The sequence below is a fragment of the Euleptes europaea genome, chromosome 7 (assembly GCF_029931775.1).
Source record: "Euleptes europaea isolate rEulEur1 chromosome 7, rEulEur1.hap1, whole genome shotgun sequence".
NCBI classification, from domain to species: domain Eukaryota; kingdom Metazoa; phylum Chordata; class Lepidosauria; order Squamata; family Sphaerodactylidae; genus Euleptes; species Euleptes europaea.
This window is the reverse complement of record NC_079318.1, coordinates 52891744-52913618: the sequence shown is the minus strand read 5'-3', so window position 1 is coordinate 52913618 and position 21875 is coordinate 52891744. Positions and strand designations below refer to the sequence as shown.

Genomic DNA, 21875 nt, shown 5'->3' with positions numbered 1-21875 from the left:
GGAGGACAGCGCCCATCCTATTTAATTCTTTTCTGAATTCTGCCTCCTAAAGAGAGTTCATGGATCTTGAAAGCTCCATGGAGCTAGCCTTTCTCACTGAGCAATTGGGTTGCAGGATCTTTCCCATTGTGTGCTTTTTCATCTTTTATTTTTTCTTTGTCATTATTATTTCTAAAAACCATTAAAATATTTCCCTGCTTGTCTCTTGTTTCCTCCTAATCCCTTTTGTCTGTCTCTGTCTGGTGATCCTTTGCGCTGGCAGCCAATGCCAATTTGCCACTCTGAGGCAGTGGCATCATCAGGAGTTATTCTCTGCTGGCTGTGAAGCTGGAAGGCTCTGCAAATTCTTGTGCCTCATCTCCCTGCCACAAGAGAGCTCCAAAGCAGAGCCACAGGCTGAGAAGTGCCTCTCAGAAGACTGAGGGGACAAGGTACAGCTTGGAGCCAAAGCACCCATCCCCAACACAGCACAGTGGGGAAGGTCTACAGGCCCAACTCAGGCCTTGGCTCCACAGGGTGGCTCTTACTAAACTAGAGAATGTGGCTCCATTTGTGTCTGATGCTTGCTTGGACTGATATGAGTCGGACTGGTTACCCTCAGGTTTCTGTGAGAGCCATGGTGTCTAATATGAAGATAGTTTCAGAGGGTAACCAGTCCGACTCATATCTGATGAAGGGTCACAGCAAATACCTCAGGTTTGCCTATTAAAGCAGCTGTTTCTAATTTTGAGCTCTCCCATTTGGTCTGTCTCTAATGCCCAATGAATTTATGTGTTCATGGTGAAAATGGTGTGGTGGTGGCACACCTCAGAGTAAGGGGACTCATATTCATCCCTGCCTTGACATCTTGCTCATCTGGTCTGCAACAAGGGAAAGTGCACTGAAGAACATACATCTCTCCCCTGTTAGCTCAGGAAACACTGCTTCATTCTCAGTTTAGAGAAGAGTGATATGAGCCCCTCTTCCTACCACCACCTGCTCTTGTGGGTAATTCTAGAAGCATCAAAAGGAAAAGCTCTTGTGTTGGAGTCCAGAAACTGAAGATGCAAGCTAAAGCCCCTTCAGTGGACCTGGTATTCTTTTGGCCTCTCCCATAGTCTTGAAGATGGTGGTTACAGGAAGAGAGCCAGCAAAACATGAGCTGTCTAGAACGGAGGGTTTGCCAGCTGGCATCTTGAAGGCTTTCTGTTCTGGAGTCTATCATCAGCAATTGCTTATAAGAACAGATAACATAGCAGCAAAAATGCAGCAAAAGTGCACATTAAGTCGAGAGTTCTATAATAGGAAGCTACTACTCTTGGAATGGGCAAAGAGACATATGATATTAATAACAGTAGAACATATATGCATGCGTATTAGTTCAGCTCTAGGGTATCAAGTGGGGAGTAGTACTCAAAACAAATAACATTCAGTCTGATAGTGAGGAAGTTCAGAGCTCCAGAGAAGATTGCAAGACAGACGGTTGCTTCACCAGATAGGGTGCTCAGGACAGAGCAAGTAGAGATCTGCGCATCCATTTGGCCCTAGGGCCATCTATACACACCCCACCATTGATTTCCAGTGTAGTCAAAATGATCAAGCAGAGAAGGGTGAACATCATCTCTGTGCCGCTATATTTATTTATTTATCAATCTTATAACCCACACTACCCCAACAAGCTGGGCTCAGAGTGGCTCAAATAAACTATGAAACATACAGTAGAACCATAAAATCACAAAAACAATAAGTTAAAAACAGCCCATACAGATTAAAATCTCAGTTTCTAATGCTAATGACCTTGGACACTGGTTTTCCAGCCCCCTGGAGGCTTCTGTTGGAGAAGGAAAAGTTTCAGTCTAGTGGAGATAATGCTGCTGCAGGTCTTTTGTCCAGTTGGGCTTAGATCAGGATCTAAGCCTGAACCTGAGAGTGCTTTGTCTAATGTTGAGACAGGGTTTCGAGCAAGGGTGTCAATGATAAGGCCCACTGGCCAGATCCAGCCCTTTGAGTGTTGTTATCCAGCCCGTGAGCCAAGGCAGCCACCCTCCGCTCCTGATTCTGGGCTGTGGGGGCTTCTGATCCACACTGCTTGCTGGCTGGGACCACCATGTGAAGGTCTGAGCCTGCAGGTGGTGGGGATCAGAAGGCGGGAGCTCCAGCCCAGCATGTAGATCGCCCTTCCCTGCTGCTCCCGAAGTTGGAGGCTGCTGGGGGGGACAGTATATGCGCTGGGCTCTAACTCAGCATATAGACCGTCCTTCTCTGCCACCCTGAAGTTGGGAGTTGCTGGGGAAGACAATGTATATGCTGGGCTCCAACTCAACACATAGATCGCCCTTCTCTGCCATCCTGAAGTAAGGGGCTGCTTGGGAGGGGGATGTATGCGCTGGGCTCACCAGCCAAGGCAGACACCCCTGTTCCCAATCAGGGCTGGAGAGCCTACAGGCAGCCATCCCCTGCTCCCAGTCTGGGCTGGCGAGCTCAGTGCAGGCTCGCCAGTCAAAGCAGCTACCCCTACTTCTGTGAGCTGATACACATGGCCCATCTGGGCTGGTCACATGGCCCCGCCTGACCAAATTACATTTGTGTAATATCTGGCTGTTGTAGCAAATGAGTTCGACACCCCAGGTTTAGAGACTAGTCTATCTTGAAGTCCCCCTGGGAGGGATCACTCTTCAGTCAGGATATTCCTCTCATAGAAGGAACATCTACAGTAAGTTCATCATCCCTTGCCACTGATGGATAGGGTAGAAAGGATCTTACTCTGGTAACATTCAGGTAAAAAGACAGTACTGAAGTAGATGTCTGGATTCTTAAATACTCATTCACTAGATTTTTATTCCACTGTTGAGATACTCTTTAAGAAATAACAATATATATGTGATTTATTCCAAGGATGAGAGGGAAAGGAAATTATAGAACATTGAGGGGGGGAGTAATGAGCCATATTTTCCAACTACTTTATTCAGTGCTGTGGTGTTTGTGTTCTGTTGAATTTACACTTGAAAATTGTTTTTAAAAACATGGCATAGCTAAAGATATCCAAATTCAGTAAAATAAAGTATAATGGTGGATAAATTCTTAAAATAGTATTCAATACTATAGACCTAAGTCATGGTGCCAATTTTAAAAAGCAAGATGAAAAAGAGAGTCTGCCTTTTCCAGTAGTCTATTCTAAAAGTCACAAAGGTATATATGAAAGATATTTGGTGTCCAACATGCACTTCTGCTCAGTTTCCACTTGAATTCCTCTAATTTAAGGCTAAATGTGTTAAGATTTTTGTAAAAAAAGGAAGTAACTGAGAATGCAGCCTTGAATCAGCTGCTTTCCTTATGTGTTCCCAAAGCAAGAATAGCAAACAGAAGAAGGTAGCGATTGTGTGTTTGTGGAATGATCATGTCCTAGTTTGTTTGAATTCTCTGCTCTGAACCAGTAAGCTTCCTCTCTGTCTTTTTCTGTTGAGTTTATGGCTATAGGTGGCAAGCCTGTTTTCAAGTTTTTGTATACTGTCCCACAGTTGACTGCTGTTTTAGGGGGGGCGATATGAAACTGGACAGCTTAGAGGAATGGCATCTCTTGTTCCTACGGACTGTGAGCTTGTTAGGTTCATAGAGAAGGAATTCCCTCTAAAGTGTGCTACTGCAGAACCACTCGGTTCTGGGGCTAGCTCCAAGAGGCCTGAAGCTTAATCTAGTAGCATCATTGCCACAGTAGCACCATTGCTCTGATAGCTGAGCTTCGGTATAAAATATGTTGGAAGCTGCTCATCTAACCTTAAACCTCAGTGGTACAATGCAAGGGTCCCGTTCCCCCGATTCCCTGAATTTCACATATGAAGGGATGGCAATCCCCAGGGCTCCCCCCACCCCGGAATGTTCTAAGCTTCAAATTGATAATTATAGAGAATGAGAGAAAGTGTGTCCCTGTTCATTCTCCAGCTTTGGTGGTCCTCTATGCTGAAATTATTTGGAGAGATTGTCTAGGGATTTGGCGTAAGATTAGCACCATATTGCTGGCACTTCCAACTCTATTTATGAACAGCTGAGTCAGGTGTGAAAGTCCTTAACAGGTGAGTGGAGAAGGTAATGGAATGGGTGAGTTCCAACAAAGTGAAATTAAATCCATACAAGACTGGGTCTATCCCTGAGAAGCAACCTCTCTGACATGGAATAAGGAGCCAGTCTGTCCTAGAGTTGGTTGCATTCCTCCTAAAAACAATACACTTCTAGATTGGGGATGCTGCTTTGTCTAGACTTAACTCAGGCTTCCCCGTGGCATGTAGTATCTTTCAGAAGTTTCAGCTTTATTTGCCAGCTGCTGCTCTTCTTTGAGAAGCTGGATTTGGTTACGGTGATGATCCATGCTCCAGTCGCATCTAGATTACATTATTGTAATGTGTTCTGTTTGCCTTTAAAGGCTTTTCTGAAGTGTCAGTTAGTACAAAACACCATGGCCAGCTTAAGGATAGGATATAAGCATATTGGCCCATACTAAAAAATCTACACTGGCTGACTGTTTCCAAGACATAATTCAAAGTGCTGGTTCTTACCTTTTTAGTGCTCTAAATAGTTTAGGATCAAAGTACTTGAAGGGCTGCCTCCTCCCATACAGTCCTGCTTACTAGTTAAGATCTCCATCCCAAACTGTCTTCTCTGTGCCTGTGCCCATGGAAGGAGGCAAGGGGCAACCCGGGCCTTTTCAGTAGTGACACCCCTTTTCTCTCCCAGAAGCTCACTTGACATCTATCATTTTGACATTTTAGGTCCCAAATTAAGATCTTTATTTGCCCAGGCGTTTAGCCAAGTTACTAAATTTTCCTGGCTACCTTTTAGTTCTTTTGGTGATATTTTATAGCTTATACTGACCTTGTTTGTGTTTTTATTGATCTTTTGCTGTTAATTATTTCCCAGCTGGTCATACTAATTGTACAGTTTCTGGTCTGGGTTGCTCTTTCTGTGTACGGCTGCTGTTTAATTGTAATTGTTCTATAGTTTTATGTTGTGTTACTTATTAGCCAGTTTAGACAGCTTTGTTCTGGAGAGATGACATTAAAATGTGCCAGCAAACAAATAAAATGAATGGTACAGTATGGTAATGGAAAGTGCCGTCGAGTCACAGCCGACTTATGACAGCCCAGTAGGGTTTTCAAGGCAAGCGATGAATGGTGGTGGTTTGCCATTAGGTGCCTCTTAATCATGTTTCTGTCACGTTCCTTGAACTGCCAAGATGTGGCCCATCATGAAGTAGATTGTATTCAGGATGGGTTCTAGGCTAAGTTGGAGAATTTAAGATGTATCTTGAGCATACTTGAGAGTTTATGATACTGACAGTAGTAAACCTGGCACTGAAATTGTCAAGGGTCTTCAAAAGGGTCTTCAAATGTAAGGAAACAAGTGAATAAGAAATTGTAAAGTGAGCTCCTCTCATTGTTGCAGAACTATGAATAGAATGAACTTTAAAATTATTGGTGAATTATTGTTTTTAACTTGCCAGTTATATATGGATACCAGGTATTAAAATTCAGGTTGTCAAGGTAACATGATGCTATATAAGCTTGTGGACTATTTTTTGTGCAACTGCAGCTATTAGAAATATATTCCATTTTTAAAGCCTTAGTTACTATCTTTATACCTTGCATCCATCTGAAGAAAGCAGAGAACTACTGGTGAAAGTTTAAGAAAAGCCTTGACTGTTATAATACATTTTGAGACAAGCTGAATAATTTTACCAGCCTATATGTGATATTAGGTATGGGCTGCGGTGTCACCAATATGCGGATTATACCCAGCTCTACCTTTCTTTTTCACCTAATTCTGAGGAATATATTGATGTTGTGAACTGGTGCTTGGAGTTGGTAATGGGCTGGATGAAGGTGAACAAGTTGAAACTTAATCCCAACAAGACTGAGGCTCTCTGGGTTTTTAGAAAAACAGACAGGGGACTTGAGATCTCTCCTGTCTTGGATGGGGTTACACTTCCCTTGAAAAGCCAGGTTCACAGCTTAGGAGTGCTGCTTGACAGAGAAGTCACCTTAGAAAACCAGGTGGCTGCTGCAGCTTGGAGTTCTTTTGCTCAGCTTCAGCTGGTTCGTCAGCTGCACCCATTCCTGGTTCAGTCAGATCTAGCTACAGCTATCCATGTCTTAGTTACATCTAGACTGGACTATTGCAATGCACTCTGCTCAGGGCTACCCTTAAAGAGTGTTTGGAAGCAGCAGTTAGTGCAGAATGCTGTGGGCTAGACTGCTGGCTGGAGCTACCTACAGAGAGTGTGTGACCCCTGATACTACAGCAATTACTCCGGCTACCAATCCACTCCCGACCCAATTCAAGTCCTGTGTATTTTTGGACCGGGGTATCTGAAGGACTGTGTTCTCCCATGTGTTCCTGCCCAGGAATTAAGATCACAGGGAGAGGCCCTCCTGACTGTCCCACCAGTCAAAGAAGCTCATCTGGTGGGCACATGAGAGAGAACATTTTCAGTGACAGCCCCGCGATTATGGAATAACATCCCCAGGGAGGTGTGCCTGATCCCTTCCTTTTTGATCTTCAGGAGGCTGCTGAAGATAGTTTTATTTAGGGCTGCATTTGACTAATTTGGTTTTTATTTATTGGCAGTGCTGACTGAATGTATGTGTTTTTTAGAATCATGTTTTTGTTTACATTGCAAGTTGCCTTGAGCTCTGCAAGGTAGAAAGGTTGCTAATTATAAATAAATAAATATTGGCAATAAACTGTTATGAAATGAGCAAAATTTCAGAAATGTGCAATATATGGGTTGTTACTTCAGAATTCTGAGAAAAGAATGAATTGTTCTGCTAACTTGATTGCCACAGAATGATGCCTAGCAACTGGCACAAGTGACCCTAAAAATTATTGAATCCTGGTCCTTATTGAGGATGTGTCTGTGAACAGCTGTTAAGCTATATTGACTAGGAATGGAGAGAAGACAGACATCTGATTTCAGGATGTTGGGGACAAATAGTCCTCCAGATATTCTGCTTTTGTTACAAGACTGAGTTAGAAAGGCTTTTTGTCTGACCTAGTGCGACAGGGTCTTTTCACTAAATGTACACTGCTGAAACTATGGTACCTTAATGAGAGCACAAGATTCTGTTCTAGTCAGATCTATGCAGCATAACACACGTGAAACTCTGCGGAACAGAAGTGTCTCAAGCTGTTGAGCCTAAAGCTATCATGTAAGGAACAAGTTATTGGAGGCATTCCTCTAAATAGAGCTAGTCTTTTTGTATGTTGACAATGTCTTAAGTAGCTAAGAACTCTAAACACTCTTTCCCCCAGTATAGCTCTGCAAAACTTGACCTTGTTAAATTCTAGCATGACTTTCCGTAGGATGTTGCATAGCAGCTAGCACACGTGACCCTAAAAAAATGGTTGAATCTTGGTCCTATGTAAGTGTCAACTGACATTCCATTTCTGTACACATCATTTGAGCAGAGCATCTTCCTTTAGATGATTAGCACAGAATACTTTTTTTTTTAAAGGTATTAATGGTCTTGGCAAGAGGAAATGAGAGAGACAAGGTGTAAGTAAAGCAGGCTCCCTTCCACACTGGATATTTAGATGGTGTTGGCTGCTGTTTCCACCCCACCCCCACTTCCACTTGGTGCTCTTGTGTATGATTTGACTTTTCCCTGGCTTTCCCGTGATCCTTCCCAAGCTTCTTTTATTGCAATTATTTAGGATAGAGATCACAGCCAAAAAAAAAAAGTTTGAGCTCTTCCCAGCCCCACTGCTATTGGTGTCATTTTCCTTAGCCCCATTACCCGTGAACACATATGAAGCTGCCTTATACTGAATCAGACCATTGGTCCATCACAGTCAGTACTGTCTACTCAGACTGGTGCTGGCTCTTCAGGGTCTCCGACAGAGGTTTTTCTCATCACCTGCTACCAGATTCTTTAACTAAGAAACCTAGGACCTTGTTCATGCCAAGCAGATGCTCTGTCATTGATCCACAGACACCTCCTCCCCCCCCCCGTGCCATCAGAGGACCTTTTAATAAAATGGGTGGCTGACAAATTGCTATAGCATTATAACAACCTGTCTACCAGGTCCTTTGAACTCCCAGCTTTAAAAAAAAAGAAAAATAGCCTCTAGCGCCTTTTGTTGCAGAAATATAAGGGGAAAGGCATATCTCTGTAACGAAAAGGGCTAGAAACTTTTCTGCTAAATGGAAGTGGGGAATTCAGAGGAACTAACAACACTGTAGTGTTATAAGTAACAATATTGTATCAATTGCTTTTAAAAAAAACCTGATGGTGTGGTGGGGGAATGACTAACACAAGGGACTTGGACATGGAAAAAACAGGGAAACTCGCCAAGTGGAAACCCCACTGCCACTCCACTGAATTGACAGGCGCGCAACAGCAATGAGAAAACCAGAGGTATCCTCTGTGTTTGGAAGGAAATCAGGTGTGGTGACAGTTCGTTGAGGCAGGAGCTATGGACCTTAGTCTTGCAGGGAGCATATCAGGTTTGCTTCTCCTCTCCCACTTTTGGCTGATCCTATGCACTGTAGTTCAGTTTTTCAAGTTCCTAGTAAATTGTACTAAGGTTTGATTTTTTTTGGTGTGTGTGTAGAATAAAAACAGGTTACTCAGTTTAAAGCAGTGTTCTTTAAACTGGAGACCCTGGGGGTTTGCAAATCTGGTGTAAGGTCAGCTAGTGAACCCTTCTGCTTATCAAGCTAACATAAAAACAGAGCCCTCTTTTAATTTATTATTATTTATTCGCAACATTTATAACCGACCTTTCTGCCCTGATCAGGGCAACCAAGGTGACTAACAGATTAAAAACATGAATAATAAAAACACATTTTGAAAACCATTCAAACCAAACAAAAATTATTAACACACTTGAAACCATTCTAAAACATACAGTACTATGAAATATAAATGCATAAAAACAAAACATAAGACAGGAAGGAGGGATCGCTGAGGAAATGCCAGACAAAACAGTCTTCACCTGCTGGTGGAAGATAGCTTCAGAAGCGGACAGGCAAGTTTCTCTGGGGAGAGAGTTTCAGCCTTTTGGTGCCATGACCAAGAAGTCCTCTCCTGGGTTGCCACCTGCCTAATCTCAGAAGACAGGGATACTCAAAATAGTGCCTCAGAAGATAAGAGCCCTGCTGGATCAGACCAGTGATCCATCTAGTCCCGCATCCTGTCTCATACAGTGGCCAACCGGTCCCCTGGAGGTCCAACAACAGGGCATAGAGGCCGGGGCCTTCTCCTAATATTGGCTCCTGTTACTGGGATTCAGAGGTGTACTACCTCTGAATGTGGAGGTTGCCTTTAGTCACTAGTTTCCCTTTAGTCACCATGACTGGTAGCCCTATCCTCCATGAATCTGTCTAATGCCCTTTTAAAGCTGTAGCTCCAAGCACAACAGTGGTGGAAATATGGGGTGCTGTATATAGGGCACTGTATAGTCAGAATGCCCCCCCCATGGGTCACCGCCCGACCTCCAGTCGCATCCAAGCACCACACCTTCCTTGTCATTACTGCCAGGGTAGTTCAGTTTCAGTCACCTTTATTGGCATGAGTATTTTTCCGTGTGGGCTTTTTTCTTGTGTGCATTAGTGACAGTGGTGGTTTTTCTGTGCGCAATTTTCTTGTGGGCTTTTTTCATAGAACCGTGTGTGTGTGTGTGTGTGTGTGGTCAAGTCACAGCTGACTTATGGTGACCCTGTAGGGTTTTCAAGGCAAGAGATGTTTGGAGGTGGCTTGCCATTGCCTGCCTCCATGTCACAACTCTGGTAGTCCTTGGAAGTCTCCCATTCAAATTCTAACCAGGGCCAACCCTGCTTACCTTCTGAGATCTGATGAGATCAGGCTAGCCTGGGGCTATCCAGGTCAGGGAAAAAATGTCCTACTTATTCTAAAATGGAAGTGTTAAGAGATTTATACCCTCCAAGCTATTGGAGAAAACTGGGGGGAAAACTATTTCCCATTTTTTTCCTGGGGTTTTACATCTCTACCTCTGCTGTACTGTTGGTTGTGTTGTCTGCATTTATTGTACCATTAACTATGCGAGTACTGTTTACCATAGAATCTTTGATATGAGCTTGCATGGCTTGTGTCAAGTGTTTTCTCTTGTTCCAAATACAGTCTGACCAATACAGACTTGACAATTCAGTTTTATCCCATAAAGTGCTACCAGCTTCCAAACCCTGCTGCTGTTCTGGAATATTCCTCTCACCTCTCCTACATATATTTCAAGCAACTTTCTGAGGTAGTTGGAAGGGGCCAGGGGTCCTTATAGAGGAAAGTACAATGCTAATTCCACATTTCACTCAAAGAAGAGAGCTACCCAAACACATGGAGCGTTTACATTGGCTTTCAGTTCTCCCTGTCTAAGAACTTAGGCCAGTCCTTAGAAGCCTTATTTAGAGTCAGGTCAGTGTTGGGGAGGGGCCATGGCTCAGTGGTAGAGCATCTGCTTGGCATGCAGAAGGTCCAGTGGCGTAGCGTGGGGGGTGCAGGGGGGGCCGGCCGCACCGGGCGCAACATCGGGGGGGGGGCGCTCGCACTCGCAGCTCTCTGCCCCGAGGGGCCGGGTCTCCATGGCTGGGGGAGGGGGGGCAGACCCCCCCGTCCCCAGCAGCCGCTCTTCTCCAGAGTCCGCTCCAGCCTCGCCCGCCAGGGTCTCAAGGGGAAGCCTCCCCTCCGGCAAAAGGGCGCTTCACCCGACCCGCCACCCCTTTCCTCTCCAGTGGGGACCCAAGACGGCTCACATCGTTCCCCTCTGCGGCATGTTATCCTCACCCCCACCGGGTGAGGTGGGCCAGGCGGAGAATGCACGCGCTTGGCCGAGACCACCCAACACGCGTGCACGACGCAGCCGGGATTCGACCCCTGCCCCGCCGAGCCGAGCGTCCGCCAAGCCACCCTTCCTGGTGCCGCAGCCGGCCTGGCCGCTTGCTGGCAGGGAGGCAGGCAGGCAGGCAGGCCGGCCCCGCGCCTCCGCGCCAGCCCGGGGGCACGCGCAGCCCCCCGGCCCGCTCACCTGCGCGGCGTCCAGGCGGCTCTTGCTCTTGCTGCGGGGCCAGCAGACGTGGCGCAGGGAGGCGAGGCCCGGCCCGGCCCCCTCGCCAAGCACCTGCGCGGCACAGGGAGCGGAGCCGGCCCGGCCCCTGCGCGGCACAGCAGCCCCGCTCCCGCGGGAACGCGCCCTTTCGGCGCAAGGCCGGCCCTTCGGCTTCTGCCGCCGGCCTTTCCTTCCAAGCCAGCCCCTGGAGCATGACCTGCAGCAAGACCCCCTCCCCAAGCCCCAGAAATCAAGCTGCCCTCCCTTCTGCGCCCCCCAGCAAAGCCAAGATTTGAACCCAGGCCTCCCAGGCCCCACTTAGCACAACATGCTCTGCAGGGGACCAGTGCCCCCCCCCCACAGGCCCTCTCCTTGGAAACACATTACAGCCCTGGCGGAGGCTGCGGACACCAGGATGCTCTTCTGAGAAGTGTTTGAAAATAAACTTGTATTTAGATGCATTTTACTTTAATTACATCAGTATTTTCATAACAAACAATACATGTGCTTAGGGGGTAAGGGTTTCTTTAACTAATCTAGTGGAAGAGACTCGAGTGCTAAAATCCACGGGTTAGGGGGCGCAAATTACTTGCCTTGCCCCGGATGCTGACAACCCACGCTACGCCACTGAGAAGGTCCCAGGTTTAATCCCCGGCATCTCCAGTTAAAGGGACTAGATAGGTAGGCGATGTGAAAGACCTCTGCCTGAGACCCTGGAAAGCCGCTGCCGGTCTGAGTAGACAGTACTGACTTTGATGGACCAAAGGTCTGATTCAGTATAAGGGAGCTTCATGTGTGTTCATGTGTTCAGTCTAGTTCAGAATTGTCTGCTTGGCCAGAGCGAATACTCAAGGTCTTTTCCAACACCTGTTTCCTGAGATCCTTTAAAAGGAGAAGATGGGTATTAAAACCTGGGATCTTCAGGCAAAGGATGTGCTGTACTACTGAGCATATCTGAAACTGCCTCGTATGGACTGAAATGCTTGATCGATCTGTATGTGCTCAACAATTGAGCCATAGCTGCTCCCTGTGGGTAAAAAGACCTGGCTGATAGTCATCACATCAGAAGAACCCCAGTATGGCTGAGTTCATTTGGTGTAGCCAAACAAATATTTTGTACAGTGACATTGGTAGGAGAATAAAAGTATAGGGACAACATACCTAGATTGGCTTAAATGTATTACTGCTGATAGAGCATTGGATTTGATCTTTCACACTTTGTATTATATTTCATTTCCATTATTGGAGCATGTGGCAGTCATTTTGACTTCTGTATATTATTGCCTCACAGAATTGGAATCCTAATAATAAAATGGTGTCATTGCCCCCCCTTTTACAGATGCCACCTCAAATGATCAGCAAGACCTCTTTTGTCAGAAGCTGCAGCAGTGTTGTGTATTGTTTGATTTCTTGGACTCTGTCTCAGACTTGAGGAGCAAAGAAATTAAAAGAGCAACGCTGAATGAACTGGTGGAATACGTTTCAACAAATCGTGGTGTGATTGTTGAATCAGCATATTGTGACATAGTGAAAATGGTAAGTAACTAATTGAAGTGGTGTGTTCCTTTGGATACCTGTAAAATGAAACCTAATACTGCTTGCTTAACCTGTGTGTTCTGAATTACCTTTCTGTGTTAGAACAATACCTTGGCTGGCACTTCCCACTATTTCCGTTTGCCATCAAGTCACAGCTGATCCCATGGTGACCCCATAGGGTTTTCAAGGCAAGAGACAGTCAGAGGTGATTTGCCTTTGCCTGCCTCCACGTCACGTCCCTCGTATTCCTTGGGGGTCTCCCATGCAAATACTTGCCAGGGTGTGTGACTGGCCCAAGGCCACCCAGTAAGTTTCCATTCCAGAGTGGGGATTCGAAACTGGGATTCCATGGAGATCACTGAGGCAGGCTTGAACAGAAGCAACAAAAAAGATTTATTTATTTATTTACAGGATTGTCTCAAGGAATACAACAGCACAGGTCTCCAGGCAGACAAAGGAGACACCTGGCTGAGGCATATACTTTTAAATCAGTTATGGCTTTAGAACTTAGTTAGAATTTTCTTCAATGCTTTCAGACACAAACAGGCTATTACTGATTAGCCACTAGATTGGATCCTCTCATACATAGGATTCCACCCACACCAGCCTGCCCTTTCCCAAGAGTCAGACTAAAAGGTACAAGGTCTCCTCATCACCAGAGACAGGCCTAATAAACGGGGTACTCTGTTCCATCCCAGAGTTAGAGCTGAAACACTCTGCCACACAACCACACAGAGCTACCCTTCACTCTGTCTTCTCTTTTTCCTGAGCCAGACCTGCCTGCTCCCTGAGGCAGACCTGAACAATTTCCTGCTGTGCTTCTCTTCAACAGCATGGTGTAGTGGTTAAGAACTGCGGACTCTAATCTGGGAAACTGAGTTTGATTCCGCACTCCTCTACATGAGCGGTGGACTCTTATCTGGAGAACCAGGTTTGATTCCGCACTCCTCCATATGAAGCCTGCTGAGTGACCGTGAGCCAGTCACAGTTCTCACAGAACTCTCTCAGCTTCACCTACCTCACAAGATGCCAGTTATGGGTGCGGGAAAGGAAAGGCGATTGTAAGCCGCTTCGAGATGCCTTATGGTAGAGAAAAGTACCAACTCTTCTTCTTCTTGGGATGAAAGAGAAAAATATGAGCAAGAAGTAGCAGAAGAAAGAGGATACTGGGAGGATAAAACTACAGATAAGAAAGATATGGAAAAAAGGAAGGAAAAATTAAGGTAACAGAATAAGAGAGAATGAGAAAGCTGTGGCCAGCACTGTGATTTCCTGAGTGATATGACTACCACTAATTACTTACACTGTGCTTCAGTTTCATCTTCTAAGGCTTGTAAAAAGCTCATGTTTATACTTGCAAATATTTTGGAAATTTTGTGGTGAAAGATTAGGTTCAGGTATCAATACAGTGATTTAGTGTTGGCAATACAGTGATTTAGTGTTGGCATATGATGGTCATTTACTGCATGGAGGGATATTCATGTATTGGATAACTACATCTTGATGCTGTTGGCATACCTATTCTTGAGTGCAAGTTGTGCTGTAATTCTTGTGGGCTACTAAGAATTGAGCTCTTCAGGAAATATTTGCAAACTTTAATTTACATTGGTTCTTGTGGGTTATCCGGGCTGTGTAACCGTGGTCTTGGTATTTTCTTTCCTGACGTTTCGCCAGCAGCTGTGGCAGGCATCTTCAGAGGAGTAACACTGAAGGACATTATACACTAAGATACTTTGTCTGCTGGTATCAATTACATTTCAGAGACTCTGATTCAGTTTACTGTACTAGCCAAATATTTGCAGAGGTGTAGATGAAATTCAGTTGCATTCAAATTCATAAAACTCAGCTTATGTATATGTTATGTTATGTATATGTTCATTTTAAATGCCATTTCTAGCTAAGCCGTGATGGTCTGCCCTAAGGAACCTGGGGAGGAGATGTGGCATTGTGCTATGAACTTCACTAAGTGACCTTGGCTAGTCACAATGTATCAGCCCAACGTACCTCACCATGCTGTTGTGAAAATAAAATTAGGGTGTGGGAGAGGAAACCATGTGCACTTAGAAGAAAGGCAGGGTAAAAATGGATAGGCAGCGGCTGAACCAGTTGAGCCTTGTAGCCTACCCCCTCTCTCATGGTTTGCTGATCTAGAATCTGGTGGTTCTTGACTGATTTCTTTCTGGCCATTTCCAGATGATTCTCTCCAAGGGGCCTTTTCCATGGAAATTAAAAATGTTGCTATATTTCTGTGGAGGAAATTGAAGTATTTTTAAAGGACTAAACCCTAGTTCTGTAGGCAGTATGTGCTGCTAATGGATATCTACTGAAGTTTGTAAATGCTGGCTTTAATGGTTGTGGGGTTGCATCCATAGTTCAGTGAAATATTAGGTTTTTAAAAAAACTTTAGTAGCTGTGGCCTGGATATGCGCAGAATCAGATATGGCTACAGTCCCGGAAAACAGATGTCCAAGTATTACAGCTGATGACAGGCACAAGATATCACAAGGGTAAAGTGTTTGGACAATTAAAATGTCCTTCATAGGGGCAGGGAAGATAGATGATACAGGCTGAGTGACCGGGATAAAAACCTTGATCACCAAGTAACAGGGTAATACAGATCATCATAAAAAATACAGATGTCTTGCTGCCAAACACTATTTCACATTTCAGCGCTTATGAAAATAAACAGAATAGATACGGCGGAAAGATTTTCAGGATATCCTGGGGATGTAACTACAGTTCCTGTTTTTTTTCCCTCCACAATACCTCAGAAAGACATGTCAGTTGAACCACTGGATTAGGAAAAGAGCTGTCGGTGTCTGCAGGTTACAGGGGCTGAGCCCTCCAGGGTTCACTTTTTCCCGACAGGTCCACCGGCAAGCCTCAGAAAGCAAAAGGGGGGGGGGTAAGGTTGGCCTCACCCAGTTCCCTCTCCCCTGTTCGCTCCAGAGCATTCCCAAATCTCTTCTGGGCCTTGGCCTAGCTCTTCCTCCTTGGCCTGCCTCCAAACCTGCCTTTTAAAGCCCCCTGGGGGGGTGGAGCCTCCCCACGCTTGCTCGCTCTCCCTTATTGGGAGGCAGGGCTTGCTTGACTGGCATGTTCTTGGGCCCATGAGAAGCCAGCGAAGGGCCCCTGCTCCTTCTCTCCACCCCCAGAGCACCTTTAGAAGCCCAGGCTTCAGTCCATCCTCAGGCTAGGCAGGGGCAGAGCTCTCCTCTCCTTGTCCTGCTTCTCCTCCTAGAAGTCTGCCCCTGGCCTGTAGAGCTTGCTACAGGCAGTGCTGTCTGCCTGCTTCCTCCTTCCCTCCAGCTCCTTTTCCTGCCTTCTGTGTGCTGGGCTTGACACTGTTCACCCTGCCGCGTCCTGCAGCGGCACCAGACTTGACCGCCTCTCCACCTCTCCCTGCCATGCTGAGCTCTCCAGTATGCTAGGGGGAAATTGCAAAGATCTTTTGGGTTCAAGCTGCTATGCAGTTAATGGAATTGTTCAAGGAACAAAAGAGAGGGCCACATGTAGCTATGGTATTTTTTTTTAAATTGTAGTGTGTTTTCACCTCTGACTGAAGTTTGATTTTCATTCTAATAAAGATTCAGAAATAGGGTTGGCACACTTTCAGCCAGAGAATCATGCTGAATTGTGTATATCAAAAATGCAATTAATTACTCTGCTTCTAGGCTGATGTCTTTGTTGTTGTTGTTGTTACTGCACTGTAGCCTTCAGGTGAGTAGCTACTGACTGAGCCTGCCCTTTAAGAAACATACTTGTTGCACGTATGCAGTACAGTTGAAGATCTTGGGGTTTTTTGTTTGCTGTCAAGTCACAGCTGATTTATGGTGAAATACTCCCCCCCCCAAGAACTGAGTTCTTCCCTTGGTTTATCCACCTCCCCAAACACAAGTACAGTCTTGAACTTTAACTGAAGGTTTAAACTACATCCCTCTGATCAGTTTCAAGATTAAAGGGGACTTGGCCCTTAAACTGCACCAGCAATTCAACAACATTCAGAAAAAGTTTGTAAAGTTATGATAGTGTGGGCTACTAAGTCTCAGTCTTTTTTCCTTGAGGCCTTTTGTCAATGTTGTGATGGGTAATGGTAAGATAAGACACTGAGAATTAGTAGAATTAAAAAGGGAGAGTTTGGAGAAAGAACTTCTTTGGTTGTGACTTCTCAGACACACACAGGGTTACATCCTTTATCCTATCAGTTTTGATTATTAGAACACATTTTGAGCCTTTTGCCTTAAAAATCACCATAATTGAATTGGGGAACACTTGGGCAGGAATAATACCCACAAGGCAACAGACTAAATACAGTCACTTTCAGGGTTTCCGTAAGATACACAGCTCCAAGTAACTAGTGACAACTAGTGAAGCTATCGCGACAAGGTTGCGCTTCGGTGACCACTCCCTCCTCCAAGGAGTAAACCAGCCCCCTGGTTTACTACAGAAGTGGGTGACCTGAAGAGGGCTGGTAGATATCTAGAATGACGCTGGTGGTGAACCCGTACTTAATCTGATTGAATACGCTATAGAGCCCATTGAAAGACCTGTCAAGTGGTGGTGATGGTGGCAAAGAAAGTTACTACTCTGCTACTATAGCATCAGCCAGCTCACAACTACCCCAGTTGTTCAAGGTAGCTCAGCAACTGCTGATGCCAAAATCTGAACCTTTGTTGTCTCAGGTAGAGACAAAGCTGTGATACCTTTGCCAAGTTTTTTGCTGATAAAATATTGCTGGGTGTCAGTTGTAACATAGACACACCAGTAGACAGGACTAATACAACACCTGGTCTTTTCCTGGATCATTTCCCCCCAATTTCTGTGATGGATGTTGACAAGAAGTGAAGGCCACTTCTTTCAGTCTGGATCCTTGCCCATCCTGGCTGCTAAAATGATGGACCACATCAACAACCCTTAGTATATATTATAAATCAGTCACTAACTTAGGGCACCTTCCGTCAGCCATTCAAAGAGGGGGTTATCCATTTGCTACTTAAAAAACCATCCCTACAGAAAAATGATGTGGCCTGTTATTGCCCAGTCCCTAACCTGCTCTTTCTTGGCAAAGTGATTGAGAGAGGAATAGCAGACCGACTCCATGTCTTCTTGGGTAACTCATCTGCTCTAGACCCTTTTCAGTCCAGCTTCAGCTTGGACTATGGGACAGAGACAGCTCTGCTAGTTTTAGTGGATGACTTCCGTCTGAGCGTAGACAGAGGCCAGCCTTCTTGTTGCTCTTGTTGGACTTACCTTTGGCTTTTGATACAGTAGATCATACCATCTTGTTGAGGCGCTTGGATACAGAAGTACATATCGGGATGCATGCTAAATTGGTTCAAATTATTCCTCACAGATTGGACTCAAAGAGTTGCTTTGGGAGACCACTTGTCTTCAGTGTGGGACCTATCCTGTGGAATTCCACAGGGCATAATCCTACCCATGCTTTTAATCTCTATGTAAAGCCCTTGGGACAAATCATCCATAGCTTTGGAGTTGGATGTCATCAATGTGGATGATACCCAGCTCTGTATATCCTTATCCAAATCCTCTGGTGAGGTGGTAGAGGTCCTGAATAACTGCCAGGTAGCAGTGGTAAATTGGCTAAGAGTGAACAAATTGAAATTAAAACCTGAAAAGAGAGAGGTAATGCTGGCTGGGAAGGTGGAGATGTTGAAGGACTTTGTACTCCCCACTTGTGATGGAGTTCAATCTGACCCTCGCTGACTCAGTTAAGAACCTTGGGGTTATACTGGACCCAACTTTATTATTGGAGAAGCAAGTTAACGCAGTTGCTTAAAAGGTTTTCTTCTAACTCAGCCTAGCTTGAAAGATGGCCCCTTATCTTGATACGGCTGATTCGCCCATCTGGATCCATGCCACTGTAACATTAAGACAAGACTACTGCAATGCTCTATACATTGGTCTCCCCTCAAAATCAATTTGGAATCTCCAGCTGGTGCAGAATGTCTCAGTTCAGCTATTAGTGGGGAGCTAGATGAAGCACGCATATTACTCCCATCCTGCAGGCACTTCACTGGCTGCCCATCCGTTACTGGGCTCAATTTAAGGTATTAGCTGTCACATACAAAGCCCTTCATGGCCTTTGACCCTCATATCTGCAAGACCACCTCTCTCCCTATGCACCACCATGACAGCTTCACTCATCAGAGCAGGATCTTCTGCAGGTGCCAACCAGCAAATAGGCAAAATCAAAAACTGCTTACACACATTCCTTCTCTGTTGTTGCCCCCACCTTGTGGAGCAGCCTGCCTGAGGTCAGGACGGCTCCCACTCTCATGGCTTTCTGCAAACTGTGCAAAAAAATTATTTCAAGAGGGCTTTACACAGGCAGTAGACTTTTAGAAAAATTATTAAGGACTGTGGTCTATACTACTGTGGTTAGCTTGTTGAAACTAGGATGCTACTATGGAATTCTTGCATCATTTAGAAGAGGAGGAGGTTTTTATATACTGACTTTCTCTACCACTTAAGGGAGACTCAAACCGGCTTACAATCACCTTCCCTTCCCCTCCCCACAACAGACACCCTGTGAGGTGGGTGAGGCTGAGAGAGCTCTTAATAGAACTATAACTTGCCCAAGGTCACCCAGCTGGCTTCGTGTGTAGGAGTGGGGAAACAAATCCAGTTCACCAGATTAGCCTCTGCCACTCATGTGGAGGAGTGGGGAATCAAACCCGGTTCTCCAGATCAGACTCCACTGCTTCAAACCACTGCTCTTAACCACTACACCACACTGGCTCCTGTCATGTTAATGCTTATGCTTTGCTCCTGTCATGTTAATTCTTATGCTTTGCTTCTGTTCTGTTTTTAGACTTCTGGTTGATTCTACAATCCTAATCCTATGGCATTGTTTATTGAATGTCCCATCCATCGATTGTATTGACCCACTCTTTGTAATCCGCTATAAGTCCAAGTGAGAAATAAAGGAAGAAAGACGGGCAATGTGGCAACACAGAAGTTGTTTATAATGGAGGAGTTTAAAATGTATATTTCTCAGGTCTTCCATCATGCTTCCATCACGCTACATATGTCACTGTTTAAAATGGGATTGACACACCAGTCAGATGACTGCGTGTTGTTGATTGCAGTCGAGTATTCTGCAAAGCCAGCCTTCACCCTGCTTCATTATAGTGTCATTTTTGAGCGAGGAGAGAAGGCTGTTTGCTTCCTCACCCTGTAGCAATCAGGGACAGTCTTAACAGGGTTGAAATTAAATCAAAAGCGTTTCCATCTAGACATTAGGAAGAATTTTCTAGCAGTTAGAGCAGTTCCTCAGTGGATGGTAAGTGCTCCTTCCCTGGAGGTTTTAAAGAAGAGGTTAGATGATGAGAAGGAGGGCATCTTGGGCATCTTCTGGGCATGGAGTAGGGGTCACTGGGGGTGTGGGGGGGGAGGTAGTTTTGAATTTCCTGCATTGTGCAGGGGGTTGAACTAGATGACCCTTGGGGTCCCTTCCAACTCTATTATTTGCCTTCCATCCTCTTTTCCATTTTACCTCACAACAACCCTGTAAGGTGTAGGTTAGGCTGACACTGTATGACTGGCCGGCCCAATGTCACCTGGTGAGCTTTCAAGGCAAAGTGGGGATTTGAACCTGAGTCTCCAAGATCCTAGTCTCAAACTGTAACCATTATACCACACTGGCTTTCATGAGGTGGTTGCTGTTGATCAGAAGCGAGCTGGTGGGCCTGGAGGAATCATGCAAGTCGGGCGGTAGCAAGTCACCTGCTAGTTACTGGTGGGCCTAGCCCCAATGAATCCACCCTCAGAAGACAAAACAGCCCTGGAAAGGGTCCTCCCCCTCCCTTTTACTGACAGGAAAGTACTTCAGATTTTTCTGCAAACCTAGGGATTTTTCATGTTCGTACAAACATCCGTCTTGTCTGTCTGTGGCTTCAGTCTCTGAATTTAAATATTCACAGATTGGCTATGTTGAAAATTAGATATAGTGATGATAGTCTAACTTGGGTCAGGTAAAACAATGTGGAATAACAATCCATCAACAACAGTTAGGGTTTGTTTTTTGGGTTTTTTTGTAAACTGTGTGATGCTGGTTTATAATAGGTAGTTCTTCAAAACTATATTTGTCACTGATAGGGCAGCTGTTTTTTAGAAGTACTTGGTTAGCAAGAAGTATGTAGAATAACTGCATTGAAGCAATATTATATAAAGGCTTATTTAATAATTAAAAAAAATAATTTGAGTTAGTATCAAACATGCAGTAGTCAAATGTGAATTACCCATGTCCTAGGGCAGGGGTGGGGAACATCAGGCCCGGGGGCCGTTTAAGGCCCACAAAATCATTTGGTCTGGCCCTTTATGGTCCTGGCAGATCTCTAGCTCAGAAGGATCTAAGACTGGTGATCCACCCCCTCCTGTGGACAGAAATAGCCTCTATTCAAGGCGGATGTGAGTTTGTTTTGAGGAACCTTTCCCCCCCTTGCAGAAGAGTTGTTAGCTATGGAGCTGCTAGGTCCGCCCAAGAAACTCTGTTAACCCTTTCCCACCCAGGCCATGGAGAAACGTATTCCCTCTGTACTACAAGTGGGCTGGGGGTGGAAGTGGCAACAATGGAGGGGTTAAAGGGGGCAGGGCCAGAATGCATTGGGAGGGGAGTTCTTAGCCATTGTGCCCTCATTTCATCACTGCAGGCGGAGGTAGCAGGAGCTGGCTGTAGAATCTGGCCCTAGGACAAGGGTGGGAACCTTTTTTCCACCAAGGGCCATTTGGATATTTATAACATCATTCGTGGGTATACAAAATTATCAACTTAAAAATTAGCTGACCAAGCCTCAAGCAGGCAGCTGCCCCAGATGACACCACCCCCGGCATGGGCAAGCAGGCAGGCATCCAACCGGTGGTGCACTCGCCCACCTGGTGGCACAGGATGGTCTGTTGCACCAGCTGCGTATAGCAGTCCAGCCACACGCCGGAGTTGCTCCTGCTCCACATGGTCGGGGCCGGATTCTACAGCCGGCTCCTGCTACCTCTGCCTGCAGGGATGAAATGAGGACACACTGGCTAAGAACTCACCCCCCCCCCGCATTCTGGCCCTGCCCCTTTTAACCCCTTCATTGTTGCCACTTCCGCCCCCAGCCCTCTTGTAGTACAGAGGGGGCGGATCGCCAGTCTTGGATCCTTCTGAGCTAGAGATCTGCCAGGACCACGAAGGGCCAGACCAAATGATTTTGCAGGCCTTAAACAGCCCCCGGGCCTGACATTCCCCACCCCTGTCCTAGGGGTATGGTCAGCAGTAACCCAGCAACTAAATGCTAGAACAAATGCAA

At 45.6% G+C, this 21875-nt stretch overlaps 1 protein-coding gene across 1 annotated transcript in view; it reads left to right on the top strand.

Moving 5' to 3' along the window:
• Positions 1-21875, top strand: part of PPP2R5A (protein phosphatase 2 regulatory subunit B'alpha) — a 50888-nt gene that overhangs the window by 9908 nt on the left and 19105 nt on the right. The window contains exon 2 of the mRNA XM_056853374.1: positions 12371-12567. Coding sequence (XP_056709352.1) covers positions 12371-12567 — 197 coding nt within the window. The remainder of the gene's footprint in view (positions 1-12370; positions 12568-21875) is intronic.